Source organism: Vanrija albida, assembly GCF_041260175.1.
Source record: "Vanrija albida strain AlHP1 chromosome Unknown contig_2, whole genome shotgun sequence".
Classification (NCBI taxonomy): Eukaryota; Fungi; Basidiomycota; class Tremellomycetes; order Trichosporonales; family Trichosporonaceae; genus Vanrija; species Vanrija albida.
The window spans coordinates 3,801,209-3,820,333 of NW_027191421.1; the positions used below are offsets into that span (position 1 = coordinate 3,801,209).

Genomic DNA, 19,125 nt, shown 5'->3' on the forward strand with positions numbered 1-19,125 from the left:
GTGCCGAGAGGAGGCTTGGGACAGGTGGGAATGATGGCGATGCAGAGTGGGGTCAATGTCCAGTGAGGAAGTGGAGATCATCTGGCTTGTGGCGCAATACTCTGTGCACGACTTCCGTGAGACGCTCCAGCCTTCAACGAGGGGTGATGGCTCGTGCATGGGCCTACTCTAACAAGTTCCAAGTCTATCTACTGAAGGTAGTCGGCTCTACACTACGGCCCACAGCTGCTTGTTGATGCGCAGCCGTGCTGCAAGGAGCAGCCCCGCGCCGGCAATGACCACGACGCCAGAGAAGACCCCAGCGTACTGGTATCCGCGCCTTCCGCCACCACCAGCGCTCAGGAGCGCGCCGTTGATGGGCGGCCCAGAGAGGGTGAAGAAAGCGAGAATGGCATAGGTCAAGCCCACGCGCGCGCCAATCTCGTGCGGCTCCGACATCTGCGCCACCGAGGGGGGCACGAGGCTGATAATGCTGCCCGCGACGAAGCCGAAGAGCACACCGAACACAATGAGCGCGGGGACCGAGTCGAGCGGGATCCAAAAGACGAGCAGGAGCACGCCGGTGAGCAAGCTGCCCCCCACGATGGTGTTGAGCCGGCCGAGGCGGTCGCCAACGCCCGCGAAGAGGCGGCCGAGCGTCGACCCGGCGTTCAGTATGGCGAGCGTGTAGAACGCCATGTTGGACGACGCGCCGAGCGCAGCCGCGTGCGTCGTAATAAAGAAGAAGGGCATGAACATGCCCCACGAGGCGAGGGATATGCCGAGGGCGAGGAGCGCGAAGTGGGCCTCCTTGAGCGGGCGCAGGAGGCCGGTGTAGGGCTGCGCCTTGCGCCGCGGGAGGCGGGTGCGGATGCACGCTGCGCCGAGGGACAGGAGCGCGAGGGCGATGAAGCCGGCCGTGCGGAGTGCCCACGCGAAGCCTGGGAAGTGAGAATGGGACGAGGGGGGAGGGGGCGGCGGGGGACTGACCAATCTCGTCGATGAGCCGCTTGAGCGCGATGGGCCACAGCGTCCCGCCCAGCCCCGAGCCGGCGACGACGATGCTCGTGGCGAGCGCGCGCCGCCGCAGAAACCACTGGGACGGCACCGCGACGACGGGGTGAAAGACCATGGCGCTGCCGAGCCCGAAGAGGAGGCCCTGGGCCAGCATGAACTGGTAGTACTCTGTGCAGACTAGGCGTCAGTGGGCGTGCCGGCCCGGACTCACGACTCGTCATCATGAGGGAGAGCACGAAGAGCACCGAACCGGGGATGAGCAGCGCCTGCGCGCCGTACGCGTCGAACAGGCGGCCAGTGAACAGGCCCTGGGGTCAGCTCTGTCCATTGTGGCGACGTACCCCGAAGAAGAGGATAAACTGCTGCACGGCGCCGATCCAGCTGATGGTCGAGGGCGAGTACGCGGCGAGCTGGTGCGTCTCGTAGTAGCCCTGGAAGACGCCGAACGCGTTGGCTGGGGTAAGTTGCTGTGGGTGAGGGGGGGACGTACCCAGGCCGAACTGGACGAACGCGGCGCAGAAGCCGCCAAAGACGGTGAGCCAGGCCGCGCGCCCGCCCTCTGGGGGTGGGGGGAGCGGCGGCGGCGTGAGCGGCGTGCTGGGGGTACTGGCGCCGCTGTCCGGCGCTGACGCTACACTCTTCTCGATGTCTTGTGTCGTGCTCATGCTTGCTGGGTTGTGCGTGCAGATGTGCTCACCCGCCGCTCGCGTCTTATAACTTCGCCACACGCCGCCACGCCCGGCTTATCCCCGTGCTATCCCCGTGCCCCGCCCGTCCGAGGTTACCGAGTCGACATCCACATGCATGCATTTCTCTTCATCCTCCATTGCTCTCTACGTCGCGATATCCGCTCCTGACTGCGCAGACGAACCTCTCAGGACGCCGCTCGACATTGCAGCCCAGCACCCCACCCGACCGCCCGACGCCGCCCCGGCCGACTAAACAGCGCCGAGACCTCCCTGTCAACAACAACATGGCCGACCCCTCCGCCGCCGCAAAGCGCCGCGCCGTCAACACGTGCAGCCGCTGCCAGCGCCTCAAGCTCAAGTGCGACCATGCGCACCCGTGCGGCGCCTGCAGCCGCGCGCACGGCGCCGTGTGCAGCTACGGCGAGGCGTCGGCCGACAGCTCGACCCCCCAGCCGCCGCGCAAGCGCCATCGCGCAGTGCTCGTCTGCACGCGCTGCAAGCGGCTGCGCGTCAAGTGCGACCAGGCGCGGCCGTGCGGCGCGTGTGTGTCGGCCAAGAGGGGGCACGCGTGCGTGTTCGTGCCGTGGCCCGACGAGGTGGAGCCGCCAGCAGCGGCGTCGGCGGCGTCGGCCTCGACGGCGACACCACACAGAGGGCTGGAGCACGACCACACGGCGCTGCACGCGCACGCGCGCGCCATGGGGCTGGAAGGCGACACGCCGGGCGACTACCACGGCATGCGGGGGCGCATCGCCGAGCTCGAGGCGCGGCTCGACGACATGGCGCGCGGGCTGAGTGCCGGCCCGACGCCGGCCGCGACGCCGGCATCGCTGCCGACGTACTCGCCCTTCGCGAGCGGCCAGCTCCGCGAGCTCGCGGCGCGCTTCCCGCCGGCCGAGGAGGCGCGCAGGCTGCTCCGCGACTTTCTCAACTTTGACACAATGTTCCGCGTGGTGCACGCCGCGAGCTTTACGCGGCGGTGCGAGGCTGCGCTGGCCCAGAGCAGCTGGGAGGATGCCGACGCCCCGTTCTTGGCCATGTTTGCCGGCGCGCTGCTGGTGGCGGCGGCGAGCACGACCTTCCGCACGCTGGGAAGTTCAGCGCGCACGGCGGCAGAGGAGCGCGAGACGCGGCTCCGCGCGCTGATGGACGCTCTCCTCGACTTCTGCGAGGACCGGGCGGCTCTGGGGCTAGACTACGTGCACGCGCGGCTGATCGCCGTGCTCACGCACACCACGGGCGAAAGCTCGTCTCCGGCAAAGATGTGGCTCGCGCTCGGCAAGGCCGGGTCCGCGGCGCTCCTGGCGGGCCTGCACCGCGACCGCGCTGGCGAGGGCATGTTCGACAAGGAGATGCGCCGGCGTGTTTGGTGGCAGATTGTTTTTCTCACCAAGTAGGTTGTTGGGGTGGGCTCGCTGACGCCAGCTTGACGGCCGAGCGCATGAACATTGGCTTCCGGCCCACGTTCCCCGATGTCGCCCGGCCAGCGGTCGTGGCTGACGGCGTGCTCGACTCGCTGTGTGCGGCCGATGCCAGCGCGGCAGACGCGACGCCGCAGTGGAGCGGCATCCCAGAGTGGGGGTACGTCGACGCCAAGCTCCTCTGGGTCGAGTTCTTCGACCAGCGCGACGCGCTGCTCGCCGACGAGGCCGTGCCGCTGCTCGACCGGCTGGCCGCCGCCGCTGCGCTCGTCGACAAGCTCGGCACAGCCATGCCGGGATACCTGACCATCGACAACCACCCGTACCACTCGCCGCCGTGGGTGCACATGCAGGCCGTGATCATGACTATCGCCCTCGATGAGGCGCACGTGCACCTCTACAGACCGCACTTTGGCTCGGCCGACCCGGAAGTGGCGCGCACGGCGCTCGCCCATGCCGTCGACGCGGCGCACCGGCTCGTCGAAGACATCCGCATGATGACCAGCTACATGCTCTTCTCGTGGATCGACGCGCCGACCACTGCGCTGTGGACGTACGGCATGAAGAGCTTCACCGGCGGCATGGTCATGGCGTATGCGCTGCTCAGCGGGGGCGAGGAGGACAACACTGCGCGGCACCAGGCCGACCTCGACCTCGTCATCGGCGTGCTCAAGTCGAATCTCAACATGGCTGGGAGTAGCCGCAGCAACGCGCAGGCGCTGCGCACGCTCGAGGGGCTGCGCGCCACCATCCTCGCGCGCAGCGGGGTCGACGCCGGCGCAGAGAGCACGGCCGACGCCGACCCGCACGACGTGACAGACCCGTACACGGGCCGCACGGTGGCGCTTCCCCGCGCCGCGCCCGACGTCGATCTCCCAGGCGAGTGGATCGAGTGGGACGTGCTGTTCCGCGACCTATTCGGCGCTGGGACGCTGGCGACGTAGGCGGCGGTGCGGGCCAGGGCAAGGCGATCTATGCATGGCAGTACACTTATGGCTACAGCGCGGCCAGGCGGCGCGGATACAACGGTTGAACGATTAGTGGCGCCCGAACGCAAACGACGGGGATTTGAGCGGCGGCGCGGGCGGCGCGCCCTCGGTCTCGGCCTTGCGCCGGAGCGCGCCGTAGATCGGCGACGCGCGGTCGCGTTCCGGCGGCGTGGCGGCGTAGGCATCGCGCTCGCTCTCCGGGCTGCGGGGGCCGACGCTCGCGCCCGACGAGACCGACCGGCCCGAGCTGAGCGTCGGCGCGGCGGTGGGCGCCGGGCTCCCGAGGGCCGAGAGCGCCGCGTCCTCCAGCAGGCCCATGACGAGGGCGTGGTCCGCGGCCGGGAGCACCGGCGGGGCCGGCGGCGGCCGCTTCACGGCCCACCGCTTGGCAAAGTTCGTGCGCCTGGGCGTCAGAAAATCCATCACGACCACTCACCGAACGCCCGCAGCGCGCACACGCCGGATCTCGCCGAGCGCCTTCTCGTCCGCCGTCTCCTTGAGCACGCCGAACGCTGCGGTCGCCGCGCGCGCGAGCACGGGGTGCAGGATGGCCTCGTCGAGGAGGCGCGTGCCGGCGTCGACCGCGTCCGTCGGGGTCGGGAGCGCGCGGCACCGCGCCACGACGTCGGCGCACACGCGGAAAGCGTACGTGTCGGGCTTTGCGGGCGCGGGGTGGCGCGCGGCGCCAGGACGCAGGACGTAGTCGCCCAGCACGGCGGGGCCGCGCGCCCACGAGGCGGGGATGGCGCCGGTCACCTCGGCGCGGGAGAGGACGTCGAGGTGGGCCGCGAGGTGCTCTGCGGCGTCAGTGGGGAAGGGAGGCGCGCGCACCGATCGACCAGAAGGCCTGCTCGACGACGCCGGCGACCCACGCCACGACGGCGAGGTGCCGCGCCTGCGTATCGGCGGACGGGAGGCGCCCGGCCCGCTTGTTGGCGGCGGCGGTCGCCTGCACGTCGTGCAGGGCGAGCAGGACGCGCTCCCAGTCGCCGACGAGCTTGGAGAAGGCGTAGGCCATGTCTTGGCGTGTGATCTGGTGTGTGAGCCGGTTGCGTGGTGGCGGCGTGGGAGTTGGCGGGGCCGTGTCAGGCGTGTCGCGGGGCAACGGTTGCACGCCGATTGCTTGACGACGGAGGCACGGAGGTCGGCGTCATCGTCCCCGCCTCCACCTCGGCCCCCGCGCCTGCTCGGCGCTCGGCGCCGCGTATCTCGCTCCACTCGCGCGTTCGCCACTGAGATGGCTACTCACGCAGTAGTCCCTCCCCCCCTCGCTCCAGCGAAAGAGCGTAAAGAACACCTTGCTCGCCTTGCCGCCGCCATACGCCCCCTTGTACTTGTACGCGACGGCGGCCGTCTCGTCGGCGGCGCCGACCTCGTGCACGACGTACGCCGGGGGAGAGGCGACGGGCGCGCGCGTCGCGCCAAACTCGTAGTCGGCCGGCCACTCGGGGTGCTCGGCCCAGGGCCATGAGAGGCCTTGCCACGGCGTCGGGGTCATGGTGGGTGTGTGGGTGAGTGGTGTGAGGGGTTAGTAGGGTCCAGCTGGCAGCTGCATAAGTATCTGCGCGCCGTGGGACGCGTCGCATGAGACCATGACGTTGTTGCGCCCGCCCAGCGCCTCTTGGACGTTCTTGGCTGCTGCGCCTGGGGGCAGTGAGAGCTTGAGAGTCTGGCTGCGCGGCTGCGTTGCCGTCTGCGTAGAGACGATGAATAGAGGTGGGCTGGCAGGGGGGTCCAAGAAAGTTTGGCGGCGCAGTGAGCGGTGCGCGCAGTACGCTAGCGCGGCGGAAGAGGCCGGGGGTGGTCATGGGTCGCGTTGTCTGTCGGTCGGTCGAGCAAAACAAACAACAAGGAGGGATGAATTCAGTCGCGTCGCAGTACTCGGCCTCCGAGCAAGTCGCCGGTGCACTGGTGTACGGGTGGGTGGGCGCACGTGGTCAACGTGGCTGCCATGTGGTTGCCACGCTGTCGCCACGCGCGAGAACCCCGTCAGTCGGAAGTCCGGACCGGCGGGCCTCGTGACTCCGGCCGGCGCAAAATGACGGCAACAGGCGGAGGAGACATCCCCACCCCCAACAACGTCCACGGCCGAGACTCGACTGTGCCTCTTTTAACCACCTCTCTCGCACGCATATCCCCCTCAAGCATCGCATACACCCCCGCACACAATGACAGCAGCATCATCATACGAGGACGCGAAGCCTCTTCTCATCGTGGTCATGGTGAGTGTGGCGTCGGCAGGAGGCTCGGGGACTGCCTCGCCCCCTCCCCATCGCATCTCCCAGGTCGCGTGCTGACCCCCCAGGGCCCGGCGTCATGGTAAGCAGCGAACCTGACACCGGGAGCGACGGCTGACCTGCCCAGCGGCAAGTCGACCATCGGCGAGGAGCTCGCAGCCGCCCTCCACATCCCCTTCGCCGACGGCGACGACCTGCACCCCAAGGCCAACGTCGACAAGATGAGCGCCGGCCACCCCCTGACCGACGAGGACCGCCTCCCGTGGCTCAAGGTGATCCGCGCGCACGGCGAGCGCGACGCCCGCGCCGCGTGGGAGCGCGGAGACGGGCGCGACCCCGAGGCTGAGCGCGCCGCCGGCAAGCTCGGCCGCCCGGCCGTGGTCATTACGTGCTCGGCGCTCAAGAAGTACTACCGGGATATTCTGAGGGGTGATGCTGAGGTGGAGGGGGAGCAGGCCAAGGTGAGTGCGAGTGGTTCGAGCGGCCGGAGGCCGCGAGCGAGGCGACGGGTATGGTTTAGTGTCGTCCTCCTATCGGGAAGAGAGCGACCAACGCCGCCCCGCCGCAGCGGCAACGATGTCATCTTTCAGAATCGCTCCGACCAGACCATCTGGCAGGAGGACAACTCGATTACTGAGCCGCTGCGGCGGTGGCGCTGGCGTCGCCACGTCCATCTCCCCTCGCCCCATCTCTCCCGGGGCCTCGCTAACGCCGGCCAGCCCAAACTCCGTACCATCTTCGTCTACTGCAAGGGCTCGGAGGAGCTGCTCAAGTCGCGCATCGCCGCGCGCGTCGGCCACTTTATGAAGCCCAACATGCTGGCGTCGCAGCTCGCGACGCTCGAGGACCCGTCGGACGAGCCGGGCGTCGTGGTCGTCGACATTGCGGCCAGCAAGGAGGAGGTGGCGGAGCGCGCGCTGAGCGGGACGCGGGCTGTGGTCAAGCAGCTCGACGCCGAGGGGCTTTAGGGGGCGGCTGGGAGTAGGGGTTGTTGTCACTGCATGCACTGGGTTCTAGGATGTCATGGGCTGAATGGGTCGACTCGCCCACGCCGCCTCCACCGCCGAGGTGCCGCCTCCACCCGAAAGTTCAAGTTCGGCTGACTGTCCCTCTCAACAACACCATCCACCACGCCAGCGCAATGACAATACCCCGCGCCCCGGCCCGCATCGCAGTCCTCGGCGCAGGCCTCTCAGGCCTGACAGCAGCGTACCGCCTCTCCTCGGCCCTGCCCGGCGCGCGCATCCACCTGCTCGACGGCGCGCGCCAGGGCGGGTGGGTCAAGTCGGACAAGCACCGTGTCTCGTTCGTCAGCTCTGGCGGCGAGCGGCTCGAAGGCGAAATAACATGCGAAGCTGGGCCGAGGAGCATACGACCGCGTGGGGGGCCAGGCGCGCCGGCCATGCTCAAGCTGGTGTGTACGACCTCGGGGCCAGCGCTGACGCTGGGCAGATCCGAGACGCCGGGCTGGAGCCCGCCATCGTCCCCATCCCGACCTCGCACCCCGCCGCGCGCAACCGCTACCTCCTCACGCCTGGCGGGCTCGAACGCGTCGCCCCCACCCCGATAGCACTGCTAAAGCCCTCCTCCGCCTCGGCTGCCCTCTTCCGCGCCGTCGCGGCCGAGCCGTTCCGCCGCCCTCCGGCCCCGTACCCCGCCGACGAGAGCGTCGCCTCGTTCTTCACGCGGCGGTTCGGCGCGCGCGTCGCGCACATCGCTAGCGCGTTTGTGCACGGCATCTACGCGGCCGACCCGGCCCAGCTGTCCCTCCGTAGTGCATTCGGCATCCTGCACGACGCCGAGAAGCGGTACGGGTCCGTCGTGCTCGGCATGCTGAGGGGCGTGGCGACGCCGGAGGCCAAGGCCGCCGAGCGCGCAGCCTGGGCCGAGCTCGGGGGGCTGGGGAAGAAGAGGGAGGGGTGGAGCATGTACGCGCTCCGCGGGGGCATGGGCGCGCTCACTGCGCGGCTGGGCGCCGCGGCCGCCGCTAACGGCGTCGACGTGCGCTGTGGCCCCGAGGGCCGCGTGACCGCCCTTCAGAGGACAGGCGACGGCGTCGAGGTGAGACCCTGCTGCAGCTGCGCTGACTTAGATCTCGCTCCCCTCCGGCCCGCTGGAGGTCGACCACGTCGTCTCGGCGCTCCCCCCGCGCCGGCTGGCCCAGCTCGCGCCGCTGCCGAATCTCACAGCCAACCCGAGCACGACGGTCGGCGTCGTCAACGTCGTCTACCCGCTGCCGCCGGGCGCGATCCACCCCGACGGGTTCGGGTACCTCATTCCCCGCGACGACGCCAGCCGGGACGCGGCCCTCGGCGTCGTGTTCGACAGCACCGCGCTCCCCGGGACGGGGGACGGCTTGCTCGAGGGCAAGCTCACAAAGCTGACGGTGATGATGGGCGGGCCGTACTGGGGCGCGTATGGCGGCACCGCACCGAGCAGCCCCGACGCGCTCGTCGCCCCGGCGCTGGCTCATCTCCAGCGCACGTTCCCCGCCTTGCGCGACACCGAGCCCCTGCTCGTCACGCCGCACCTCAATGCCGAGTGCATCCCGACCTATGCTCCGGGGCACGGCGCGCGCCTGCGCGAGACGCACGAGGCGATCGCAAGAGACTGGGCCGGGCGGCTGAGCGTCGTCGGCGCGGGGTACGGCGGCGTGAGTGTCAACGACTGTGTGCTGGGCGCCGAGCTCGTCGCGGCGGGGCTGGGGCGCGGCGAGGCCGTGACTGGCCTCGAGCGCTGGAGCACTTGGGAGTAGGGGGGTAAGGATCGTAGGGACCATTAGTAGCATCACACTCGCATTCACGCCACACCACGCCCATCACATGCATGCTGTGCTTTTGTCTATTGCAGCGACTTGACGAAGGCCTGGGGGTGTCAGTTGGTCCCAGAGCATAGCTGCCCAACTCACCGACTCGAGCTTGGACACCTCGGCCTTGAACGCCTCGACCTCCTTCCAGCAGTCGAGCGGGCGGTCGGGGTTGGCGCTGGGGTGTGAGCGCCGAACGGAGCGCGGAGCGCGGAGTGAGGCCAGGCTGTGGGGTGAGGAGGGACAGGCAGAGACGAGGGCAAGGCCACCCGTATCGCTGAGACGAGAAGCGTCGCTCCCTCTCTTCCGGCGGTCCCATCTCCCGCCTCTCCCCTCCCATACGCCATCAACTCCCACCTCGCTCGGCCGCTGCGCGGCCTCGCGGCACTCACAGATAACAAGCCACGACCCCCTCCTTGGCGGCCACAACGCCGGCGCCCTGGCGGTTCTTCCGGTCCTCGACAATGCGCTCGACCTTCTCGCGCACCTCCTCGATATCGCGGCCGAGCACCTCGGACGAGAGCCCCTTCTCGCGGTCGAGGTTCTCCTTCTCGAGCGCAGACGAAATGCTCGACAGGATCTCGGCCTCCTTGCTCCGCAGCGCGGCGCTCTCGGCCGCCAGCTTCTGGCGCACCAGCTCGTCCGTGCTCTGGGCGGTCGCGGGCGCGGGGTAGGCGCCGGGGTTGGCGAGCCGCTGGATCAGGGTGGGGGAGAACTGTTGTCACGGGCGAGCGTTAGCGAGCCCTCGGGGTACGGCCGGGGCCATGGAGGGAGGGAGACGCCAGCCCGACACCCACCTCGACGGACGTGCCGCTTGCCTCTGGGGCGTTGACGACGTGGTCGGCGGCTCCGTTCTGCGACGACTGCGCTGCGCCCATTGTGATGATTGAGTGGTGGGTTGGAGAATCGACGTCGAAGTCGACGCCGATGTCGTCGATGGCGGAGTCGCGAGGGCCGTTCCGACCTGTCCGAGGGATTTGATCCCGCTAAAAGTCGATCGCGACAAAAAGCCAAAAGGATAAGCCTAGTATGGGGCTCGAACCCATGACATTTTGATATCTTAGTAGTAAGAGTCAAACTATCTACCGACTGATATAACCAGGCGTTGTGGATTTGATGGTAGCTGGATTGGGCGGTCGCATATGAGTGGGGGCGGGAGGGCGAAAGAGTGGAAACCGCACTGTGTTTCCGGCCTTCAATAGCTACGATGCATGCAGTCGTCAAAAGTGCTGTCCTTGTTGTGCGTGATGAGCCTCTTGAGTCGACAGCATGCGTGCGAGGGCCTTGCGTCGTGTGAGAGGGACGCCGCTGGGCCACACAAAGTGGAGGTGGAAATCGCGTCGCCCTGACCAACGAACACGAACAGACCGCCAACGCGCATCCACCTTCCCCCATCTCCCCATTCTCCAACACACAATGAGCTTGGTAAGAGCTGATTTTGACACCCTTACGTCGGCCAGCTCACGCCCCAGCTACGACCAGAGGACGAGGGCGACGGAATCGAGGTCGCGTGGGGTGGGTTTGCTGTGTACCTTGTCCGTCTAACCCGCCAGAGGACCAGCAGCGTATCAACACCTTCTCCAAGCTCAACAACCGTCTCCAGGACATCCGGGACCAGCTCAAGGTCAAGCAGGTGGGTGGGATTCGGGCTGGTGGCGGGCCCGTGCTCGGCGAGGATGGAGCGGTGTCGCCGCGCGCAACAGACACTCGCGCACAGCTCGCCGCCGACGCTGGCACCGCCCAAGCTGGCCGTCACTCACGCCGGCCCGCTCGCTGACGCTCGGTCGCGCAGGAGGAGAAGGAGTACTACGACGACCTGTCGATGGAGCTCGAGCTCGCAGACGACGACAAGCCAGTGCTCTACAAGCTCGGCGAGTCGTTCTTCTCCCTGTCCCTCCCTGCGGCTAAGAAGCAGCTGCGCGGGGACACGAAGCGCGCCGACGCCGACATTGGCGAGCTCGAGAAGAAGGCCGACGAGTGCCAGTCGGGCATGAACGAGCTGAAGGTGCACCTGTGAGTTGTCCATTGCCCCAACCCAGCTCACACCCAGGTACGCAAAGTTTGGCAAGCAGATCAACCTCGAGACGTAGATGCATGTTATAGTCGCTGCGCGCTGCGGCGTGACCTAACGGTTGCCCCCTGGACTTCTAGCTACCCTCCTCCCCCTCGCCGTCCGCGGCCTCCTTCCCCCGCCCCTCCCTCCGCTTGACCTTCTTCGCGCGGTTAAGCTTGCGCCGGCGCTCCTTCTCCCACCTCAGCTCAGCCTTGGAGCTGGTGCGCGCCTCGGCGGCCAGTTTCTCCTTCCTGCTCGCGTCGGGCGGGAGTGCGCCTTGCCCCTCCCCCGCCCCGCCGCCGGCCGACGCAGTGTCCACGCCGTCCAGCTCGCCCCGGCGCCGCATGAGGTCGAGGCGCTCCTTGAGAATCTTGCGCGCCACCGCGCGGTTCTCCTCGCGCGAGCGCGTGGGCTGCGCCTGCACCCGCAGCCCGGTGGGGAGGTGTGTCAGGCAGACGGACGAGTTTGTCTTGTTGATCGCCTGGCCTCCGGGGCCTCGGCCTGTAGTCGGTCAGCAGAGCGGTTGCTGGCAGGCTGAGCGAGACGTACCTCGCACAAACTTCTCCTCGAGCTCCGACTCGAGCAGGTCGGGCACCTCGTGCCGCCCGAGCAAGCGGTTCAGGTGCTTGATCGAGCGGGGCGCGGCCTTGCGGGCTGCTGCCGTCTCGGGCGGGGCCTGGGACGTGAGCTCAATGGCACTAGCAAAGCTCGACGCACCACAACAGACACAAACACGCCCTCCTCGACCTCGTCGCCGAGGTTGAGCGCCTCATCCACCCCCTCGTCCACCTCGACCTCGGCGAAAAAGTCGGCAGACTCCTGGCTCGGCGGGCTGGCAAAGGCGCGCGCGGGCACGCGCCAGTAGCTGCACCCGACGGCTGGGGCTAGTGCGGGGCGGGGGACGGCGGCTGCGCGCACACTCCGCGCGAGGGTGGCGAGCGGGCGGAGCGGTCGGAGCGACATTGTGAAGCGAGGTTGAGCGAGTCGAGCGAGATGTGGGTGAAGCGAAGTCGACGATGCGGTCATGTCCGGCAATGGTGTCGGTGGTAGCGCCGCCAGTGCTCGAGTCGGGCTGCTACGACGACACCCGTCGCCCTTCTACTCGTGTGACGCTGCTGCTTGTCGTGCATGCTGCATGAGCAGAATCGCAGTCGAGATACATGACTGGGCTCATTACAGATGGTCATCGCATTAGCAACCTTACCTCCGCCGGTTATCGCCGATTAGGGGGCCTTTCTTAGCGGAATCAAATAATCCTATTCGATCGCCGCGGCTAATCGGCCCGATTCGGTCGAGTCGAAAGTTGGTCGAACCGAGTCGCGCAGCGGCTCCTCCCCATCGCCCTTATCTATCGTCCAGCAACGACAGCGATCTCGACACGACTACACCCCTCCCTCGCCAGACCAGACCCCGCCCAGCCACGCCCGTCATGCCCATCCTCGGCCTCAAGTCCCAGGGCCCCTCAGCCCCCGCCCACTTCGCCCTCGAGCCGCTCATCCGGCCCAACATCCTCTCGCTGGTGCCGTACCGCGCCGCGCGCGACGACTACAGCGACGGCGTGCTCCTCGACGCCAACGAGAACGCTTACGGCCCGTCCCTCAGCGCCAACTTTGCGCAGCTGGCCTCGTCAGACGCCGGCGCCGCGACCCTCAGCCTGCTGAGCGAGGCCGAGCGCGCCGTGCTCAACCGCTACCCCTCGCCCACGCACGACGACCTCAAGCGCCGCATCGCGGCCCTGCGCAACCTCCCCAACGAGGACTGGGTCTTCCTCGGCGTCGGGTCGGACGAGGTCATCGACATGCTGTACCGCGTGCTCTGTGTCCCTGGCAAGGACGTGGCTATTACGACCCCGCCCACGTACGGCATGTACGCGGTGTCCGCGCAGATCAACGATGTGGGCGTTGTCAAGGTCCCGCTTGTGCTTGAGGGCGGCGCGTTCCAGCTCGAGGAGGAGAAGGTGAGTGCGGTGTGGCGGGCTCGTCGCTGCGCTCCTCGTGCTAACACGCCCAGCTCGACGCCGCGTTCAAGGCCAACCCCAACGCCAAGCTCCTCTTCATCTGCTCGCCTGGAAACCCCACCGGCACGCTCATCCCCCTCGACGCCATCAAGCGTATCGCCTCCAACCCCAACTTCAAGGGTGTCATCGTCGTCGACGAGGCGTACATCGACTTTGCGCCTGAGGGCACGTCGGCGGCCGCGCTGGTCAAGGAGTTTGCCAACATTGCCGTGTCCCAGACCCTCTCCAAGTCGTTTGGCCTGGCCGCCATCCGCCTCGGCTACCTCCTCGCGTCGCCCGAGCTCATCCAGATCCTCACCAACGCCAAGGCGCCGTACAACGTCTCGCTGCCGACGGCGTCGCTCGCCCTCGCCTCGGTCTCCCCCTCAGGCCTCGAGGTCATGCAGAAGAACACGGCGACGCTGATCGCCAACCGCAACAACCTTGTCGAGGAGCTGCTCAAGATCCCCTCGATCGGCGCCGTTCCCGGCGGCAACCACGCCAACTTTGTCCTCGCGCAGGTGCTCGACAAGCCCGGCGGAAAGCCCGACAACAAGCGCGCAAACGCAGTGTACAAGGAGATGGCCGAGAACCGCGGCGTCGTCGTCAGGTTTAGGGGCAACGAGCCCGGGTGCGAGGCCTGCCTGCGTATCACTGTCGGCACCGAGGAGGAGAACGCCACGGCGTTGGCGAGGTTGTCCGAGTTGCTCCAGTAGGCGCCAGCGGGGCCAGCGAGGGCGTGAGCCCGAGCGGTGGCGGTGGCAGAGAGGTGCAAACACCACGGCCGGCGTCTCTGCTCTCTCCCCTCCCCACCTCCCCCTCGATCGTAGACAATGATAAAATGGGCAGCAGCAGCCCGTAGCCTCGCCATGCATGTATGAGACTGTGTAGGACGGCCCCGACGGGCTTGAATTGAGTCGTTGATTCCGTTTACGTAAGGCTCCGAGATGGCTGCACAAACACGCGCCTGCTTTTCATCAGATTCCCTGGCTTGTTCACTTCCTCCCCATCCTCTCCATCACTCACTCCCCCTCGACAACCCGTAAGTTCGACAACCGCCGCCATGTCCAACGTCTTCAAGGAGTCTAACGGTGGGTACGGGGCTGGGTGGGGCGGGCGCCGGGGGAGGGTTTGCCTGCCGCGCCCGTCGTGGACGCCGATGCCTGGTGGAGCCGCCTTGTTGTGTTGTGCTCACACCCCACAGCCCAGTCGACAGTCAACCAGGAGGGCGGCCCGCAGCCCTCGTTCCTCAAGAAGAAGGGACTCCTCGGCGCTGCCGGAGCCAAAGGCCTTGGGTGAGTGGATGTGTGCGGCTGGGGACGGGGGGACGAGCGCAGCGGGAGAAGCAAACAATGGGGCGGCGGAACTGGCGTCGTCGTGGCCAGTGTTGCGTCTGTCACTAGCATCTGCTCCCCACCGGCCGAGCTTTTGCATGCTCGTCCCCTGCAGTGCCCGCGCCGCAGCCTCGCCCAAACAACGCACCCCGCTCACACGCCCAGCGGCGGCATCTCGTCGCCCACCGACAACGTCATGTCGCCCATCTCGGCCAAGCTCAACGGCGCCAAGCAGCGTCACTTCTCCAAGTGAGTTGAAATGCACAGTCCACAGCTCACACCCAGGGGCAAGCCGGTGCACCTCGCCTCGCAGCTGAGCTCGCTCGCGGCCCAGGCGTCGCCCGCCAACTCGCCCGCGCCCGCCGAGAAGAAGGCGCCCCGCGCCGAGTTCTAAAAGCGCTGTTGTATCTAGACCCATATCAGACTGCGCGGCTGCGCGATGCCCGCAGCTCGACCGACTCGCAAAGCATTCCTACCCCGTCCACCAGTGCTCGATGACCCGACTCCGACCACCTTCAGCCCGCCCACGCCGCCGACGGCACGCCTGTCCACACCGATGCTAGCGTGATGTATTGCGTGGGCGATGCGGGATCGATGGGACTGCGGACGAACAATACTGACGTGCGTTCTGGGCTGCTGATTCACTGACTGCAGATACGGCGCGCAACATTGTGACCCTCTCACTGGCAACATTGTTTTCCATCTGCGGGCGTAGAGCGGGCGAACGGTCCAGCGTCTGCACCAGCGGAACTTCCTTACACGGCCCTTTCGCAAGGCTGTATGCACATGGCTCGTCCGTTATTAGCGCTTAAGGGTGCTCCTTCGGCTTGTGGGGACGCTGAGTCGTTGGCGGTGAGCGGAGGAGAGCCAGCAGCCGGAGTCAGACTCAAAGCAAGAACAGTCAGACGTACGTTCCCAACGGCCCGCCCCGACTACCGCCACGCCACACCAAGCCATGCAATGCAAATGTCCACAACCTACTCCCCTACCGGTCAAGCGACAGCTTCCTCGCCGGCGCCATATCCCGCAGCTCACACGCCCCGGGCATCTCATACCCCCACTGGACGAGCTGCACGAGGCTGCGGCGCCACCCGCCGCGGAACCGGCGAGAGACGTACACGAGCTCCCAAATCCCCCAGGCAGCAGTGAGCGCCCACGCGGCCCAGGACGCCACGAGGGCGGCGTACGACGTGGCGGGGGTGCGCATGTCGTCGAGCACGAGGAACGCGGTGCTGGTCGCCATGGCGGCCGTGCCGAGCAGCCAGAATGTGCCGAGGAGGCACAGGTCGGCGAGGACGGCGACGAGGGGGGAGGCGGGCGCGCGGGCGCGCGTCACGAGGCTGGCGGTCAGTTTGGGAAAGGTCGAGGCACTCACAAGGCGGCGAGGTAGAGGACCAGCGGGGAGAGCCAGCCGAGAGCGACAGCCGCGCCGATGCTCGCGTCCGAGAGCGGGGGGTGGGGCTCGGGCTCCCACTGGGGCGCTGCAGGAGGCGCCGTCGGCCCAGGGGACATTGGTAGGGACGCTGGTATTGTCGCCGTCGGCCTAGCTTCCGCTCTCAGCACCGGCGCCACGGTGAGCGTCATGGTCCTCGTGCGCGCCGGCGCGCCGCCGCCGTCGTACCCCTGCGCGCGGAGCGTGCTCGTGACGGTGTAGACGTAGGGCGTGTGGGCCCTGTCGTACTCGGCTGGGGTTAGTTCTGTAACTCGCCAAAAACAACGCACACTTGGTCGTGGCAAACGTGTAGCCCATGAGCGCGAGGGCCAGCGCCGCGAGCGTGAGGAGCGACGCACAGAGGCCGGTCTGGACGTGGATCGCGCCGCGCATCGTGGGGCGTGGGGGAGCATCGAGTTGGCCGAGTAGGCAGCTGGTGTGTCCTCCCTTTGTATGCATACAATGCCGGGGAGCGAGCCAAGCGCTGCAAGCTACAAAGCAAGAGGCCGGTCAGCTGGCTCTCTGGCTCCCGGAACGGGCAGTGGGGCATTGAACACTGCCACCCCCTGGTGCTTTCGACAAGGACACTGCCACCCCCTGCCCTGGTGCCGCGGGCTCCGTCCCCGTTGACCGCTCAGCTGTCCTGCCCACGCCGGCCGACAGCTCCACCTGCGCGCCGTGCCTATGCATGTATGCGGCCCGCATCTCGGGATCACAGAACAAGCGCCCCCGAGGGCTGGCAAGCAATTATTTATGCATGTGGGCGGGCGCGGGCGATCGGCGCCGTGTCGGCAGGCTGTCAGCCACCTTGGCCGCCGACGCCGTTCTGCACTCCGAGTCTCCCACCCCGCCGGCCATGCTCCAGAGGGAGGATTGATAACATGCCATCGTGCTTGCGGGCAAGGTCGTGCTCACTGTGCGCGTCGACGCTCGCCATCCTCGCCGCAGAGGACGTCGGACCACCCCCGTGCGCTGCCAAAGCCCGCCGGCCAGCTGCGCCGAGCGCTGCGCAGGTCCGAGGTGGTGCTACGGCTGCTGTGCTCGTTGCGACTGTCTCGACGACAGCGGGCAAGTGCATCTGCATGACTGTCGCTGCGGGCGGAGCCGACGACGGGTCCGCTCGAATCGCGCGGCACGTTCGGCACGGCATGACGTCGCATCGCGTCGTCGGGTCGACTACTTAACAGCTAGACCGAGGTGCCAACTGACACGCCAACTGACGCGCCAACTGACTCCTCCCACTCTTCTCACTCATACTCCCTCAACATGCCCGGCACCCGCGTCGCCCTCGTCACGGGCTGCTCCGAGCCCGACTCGCTCGGCGCGCAGCTCGCGCTCTCGCTGGCCAAGACGCACGGCTTCCGCGTCTTCGCGACGGCCCGAAACGCCAAGTCGCTGGCCGGCCTCGCTGCCGAGGGGCTCGACGTGGGTACCTTCTGGATTTGCGCGCTGACGCCAGACCCTCGCACTCGACGTCACCAAGCCCGACGAGATTGCGGCGGCGGCTACTGCCGTCAAGGAGGCTGCGGGCCGCCTCGACGTGCTGGTCAACAACGCGGGCGTGGCTGCGCGCTCGCCCCTCCTCGACACTGACCTCGACGCGTTCCGCCGCCTCATCGAGGTCAACGTCGTCGCGCCCCTCGCCATCACACAGGCCTTCGCCCCGCTCCTCGTTGCTGGCGCCGCCGCCGCCGGCAGGGACGCCGTCATCCTCAACGTCGGCAGCGCGAGCGCGTGGGGCACGCCGTTCGTGTCGGCCTACGGCGCGACCAAGGTGAGTTGGTGTACTGCCCAGCTCACGCCCAGGCGGCGCTCCACTCGCTCAGCGACGCGCTCCGCCGCGAGACGGCCAACCTTCACATCAAGGTCATCACCGTCGAGCTGTCGACGACGCAGACGCCCATGGGCTCGGGCCAGAAGGAGGTCAACATACTGTCGGACACGCCGTCGGGCCTGTACCCCAACTGGGAGGAGATTGACCAGGCTGTCCTCGTGGCCATGGGCGACAGCTACGGCAGCGCGCCGACGGCCGGCGCGGTCGCGCGTCGCTGGGCCGCGGCGCTCGCGTCGCCGAAGCCGCCCCGCCGCATCTGGGACGGATACCTCGCCTGGGCGTTCCGCTGGGTGTTCCCCCTGCTCCCTGTCGCGAGCGTCGACCGCGCCATGGGTAAGGCGATGCGGACGGACCTCGTGCGCGACCCGCTCGCAAAGGAGGCGTAGGACTCTCGCGCCATAGATGTTCTTGTGCACGCCATAGATGTTATTGCGCTCGCTATAGATAGCCTTGTTGTCGGCACGCGCCGACAGCGGCTGGGACGCTTATGAATAAGATGCTACGACCGGACGCGCCGTCCACCGTCCACATCTCGGCGATCTACTGCGCAAGTTGCCCGCAGGCGCGTTGCGATGTACACGGGCGCGATTGCCACCTCCGAGGCCGAGGATCGTCGGCCTGTGTGCTGAACAGCGTTGCCCGCATGGGTGCGAACGTGTATGGCACCCTCGCCGCGATAGCAACGATGCCGAGCTGCGGCGTATGTACACAGGGCACTTCAGATGCATCCCTCCCTCGGTCAGGATGACCGAGGGGGGCAGCGAAAGTGCGGGGGACGCGGGGGATAACCGTGATCAGCCTGTGGGTGGCACTGGCCTGGCGCAAGCAGGATGATACCCGAGTGCTGTCATGCATGCTGACCTGATAGATATGCGCACGCAAAGGCTGGCTTGCCGGCTTGGCGATGTTTCATTTTCCGCGGGGCGGACATGGCCGCTCCGAGCGGGGGCGAGGGCTCGGCAAGCTCGGTGACGGCGACGACGTCGGCAGCGACGGCGGCGGCGGCGGCGGAGATGGTGGCGAAGAGGGCAGGCACGCTATCCCCGTCGCCGACAAGCGGCGGTGCATAGGCCGCTCGCACCAATCTGAGTTGGACAGCAAGACCAGCACGGCCAAACAAACCCGCGGGCAAGCCGTGCGGGCGGGAGAGAGCCACTTGGCCGAGTCGGGTGATGTCCCCACGCGCCTCCTCGCTACATCCTCGGCATCCCCGCCCTGCTGCGCGTTTGTTACTGCAGATATCGCACATGACCCGACACTGTGCCTGCTGCATGACCAAGCCGAGCTGATTTCTCGAAATACTAAAGGTAGCCGGGCCGGCAACACGTCGTCTCCCAC

At 67.7% G+C, this 19,125-nt stretch overlaps 12 protein-coding genes and 1 non-coding gene across 13 annotated transcripts; 7 read left to right on the top strand and 6 right to left on the bottom strand.

The window, feature by feature from the left end:
• Window positions 1-207: 207 nt before the first annotated feature.
• Q8F55_003204 (uncharacterized protein) lies at window positions 208-1,661 on the bottom strand (the record flags this gene model as incomplete). Its single annotated transcript, XM_069351752.1, has 5 exons — window positions 208-920; window positions 970-1,164; window positions 1,208-1,304; window positions 1,338-1,450; window positions 1,487-1,661. 5 exons carry the CDS (start codon window positions 1,659-1,661, stop codon window positions 208-210), a joined length of 1,293 nt encoding a protein of 430 aa, XP_069212138.1.
• Window positions 1,662-1,969: 308 nt separating this feature from the next.
• Q8F55_003205 (uncharacterized protein) lies at window positions 1,970-4,050 on the top strand (the record flags this gene model as incomplete). The annotated part of the gene is made up of 2 exons (XM_069351753.1): window positions 1,970-3,078; window positions 3,111-4,050. The coding sequence occupies 2 exons, from the start codon at window positions 1,970-1,972 to the stop codon at window positions 4,048-4,050; spliced, it is 2,049 nt and encodes a 682-aa protein (XP_069212139.1).
• Window positions 4,051-4,143: 93 nt separating this feature from the next.
• Q8F55_003206 (uncharacterized protein) lies at window positions 4,144-5,593 on the bottom strand (the record flags this gene model as incomplete). The annotated part of the gene is made up of 4 exons (XM_069351754.1): window positions 4,144-4,498; window positions 4,532-4,892; window positions 4,927-5,128; window positions 5,345-5,593. The coding sequence occupies 4 exons, from the start codon at window positions 5,591-5,593 to the stop codon at window positions 4,144-4,146; spliced, it is 1,167 nt and encodes a 388-aa protein (XP_069212140.1).
• Window positions 5,594-6,263: 670 nt separating this feature from the next.
• Q8F55_003207 (uncharacterized protein) lies at window positions 6,264-7,300 on the top strand (the record flags this gene model as incomplete). The annotated part of the gene is made up of 4 exons (XM_069351755.1): window positions 6,264-6,317; window positions 6,401-6,414; window positions 6,460-6,793; window positions 7,052-7,300. The coding sequence occupies 4 exons, from the start codon at window positions 6,264-6,266 to the stop codon at window positions 7,298-7,300; spliced, it is 651 nt and encodes a 216-aa protein (XP_069212141.1).
• Window positions 7,301-7,473: 173 nt separating this feature from the next.
• On the top strand, window positions 7,474-9,087 carry HEM14 (oxygen-dependent protoporphyrinogen oxidase; the record flags this gene model as incomplete). Its single annotated transcript, XM_069351756.1, has 3 exons — window positions 7,474-7,746; window positions 7,785-8,393; window positions 8,425-9,087. The coding sequence occupies 3 exons, from the start codon at window positions 7,474-7,476 to the stop codon at window positions 9,085-9,087; spliced, it is 1,545 nt and encodes a 514-aa protein (XP_069212142.1).
• Window positions 9,088-9,173: 86 nt separating this feature from the next.
• On the bottom strand, window positions 9,174-10,016 carry Q8F55_003209 (uncharacterized protein; the record flags this gene model as incomplete). The annotated part of the gene is made up of 4 exons (XM_069351757.1): window positions 9,174-9,197; window positions 9,241-9,316; window positions 9,531-9,853; window positions 9,936-10,016. 4 exons carry the CDS (start codon window positions 10,014-10,016, stop codon window positions 9,174-9,176), a joined length of 504 nt encoding a protein of 167 aa, XP_069212143.1.
• Window positions 10,017-10,159: 143 nt separating this feature from the next.
• Q8F55_003210 lies at window positions 10,160-10,242 on the bottom strand. The gene has a single exon. It is a non-coding gene; the product is annotated as a tRNA-Lys (tRNA).
• Window positions 10,243-10,554: 312 nt separating this feature from the next.
• Q8F55_003211 (uncharacterized protein) lies at window positions 10,555-11,228 on the top strand (the record flags this gene model as incomplete). Its single annotated transcript, XM_069351758.1, has 5 exons — window positions 10,555-10,563; window positions 10,611-10,653; window positions 10,692-10,771; window positions 10,931-11,151; window positions 11,189-11,228. 5 exons carry the CDS (start codon window positions 10,555-10,557, stop codon window positions 11,226-11,228), a joined length of 393 nt encoding a protein of 130 aa, XP_069212144.1.
• A 57-nt stretch (window positions 11,229-11,285) lies between these two features.
• On the bottom strand, window positions 11,286-12,154 carry Q8F55_003212 (uncharacterized protein; the record flags this gene model as incomplete). Its single annotated transcript, XM_069351759.1, has 3 exons — window positions 11,286-11,692; window positions 11,741-11,867; window positions 11,909-12,154. The coding sequence occupies 3 exons, from the start codon at window positions 12,152-12,154 to the stop codon at window positions 11,286-11,288; spliced, it is 780 nt and encodes a 259-aa protein (XP_069212145.1).
• Window positions 12,155-12,620: 466 nt separating this feature from the next.
• On the top strand, window positions 12,621-13,903 carry HIS5 (histidinol-phosphate transaminase; the record flags this gene model as incomplete). The annotated part of the gene is made up of 2 exons (XM_069351760.1): window positions 12,621-13,148; window positions 13,202-13,903. The coding sequence occupies 2 exons, from the start codon at window positions 12,621-12,623 to the stop codon at window positions 13,901-13,903; spliced, it is 1,230 nt and encodes a 409-aa protein (XP_069212146.1).
• A 347-nt stretch (window positions 13,904-14,250) lies between these two features.
• Window positions 14,251-14,915, top strand: Q8F55_003214 (uncharacterized protein; the record flags this gene model as incomplete). Its single annotated transcript, XM_069351761.1, has 4 exons — window positions 14,251-14,278; window positions 14,392-14,482; window positions 14,687-14,770; window positions 14,807-14,915. 4 exons carry the CDS (start codon window positions 14,251-14,253, stop codon window positions 14,913-14,915), a joined length of 312 nt encoding a protein of 103 aa, XP_069212147.1.
• A 591-nt stretch (window positions 14,916-15,506) lies between these two features.
• Window positions 15,507-16,346, bottom strand: Q8F55_003215 (uncharacterized protein; the record flags this gene model as incomplete). The annotated part of the gene is made up of 3 exons (XM_069351762.1): window positions 15,507-15,861; window positions 15,897-16,206; window positions 16,244-16,346. The coding sequence occupies 3 exons, from the start codon at window positions 16,344-16,346 to the stop codon at window positions 15,507-15,509; spliced, it is 768 nt and encodes a 255-aa protein (XP_069212148.1).
• Window positions 16,347-17,219: 873 nt separating this feature from the next.
• On the top strand, window positions 17,220-18,173 carry Q8F55_003216 (uncharacterized protein; the record flags this gene model as incomplete). The annotated part of the gene is made up of 3 exons (XM_069351763.1): window positions 17,220-17,378; window positions 17,413-17,727; window positions 17,760-18,173. The coding sequence occupies 3 exons, from the start codon at window positions 17,220-17,222 to the stop codon at window positions 18,171-18,173; spliced, it is 888 nt and encodes a 295-aa protein (XP_069212149.1).
• Window positions 18,174-19,125: the final 952 nt, after the last annotated feature.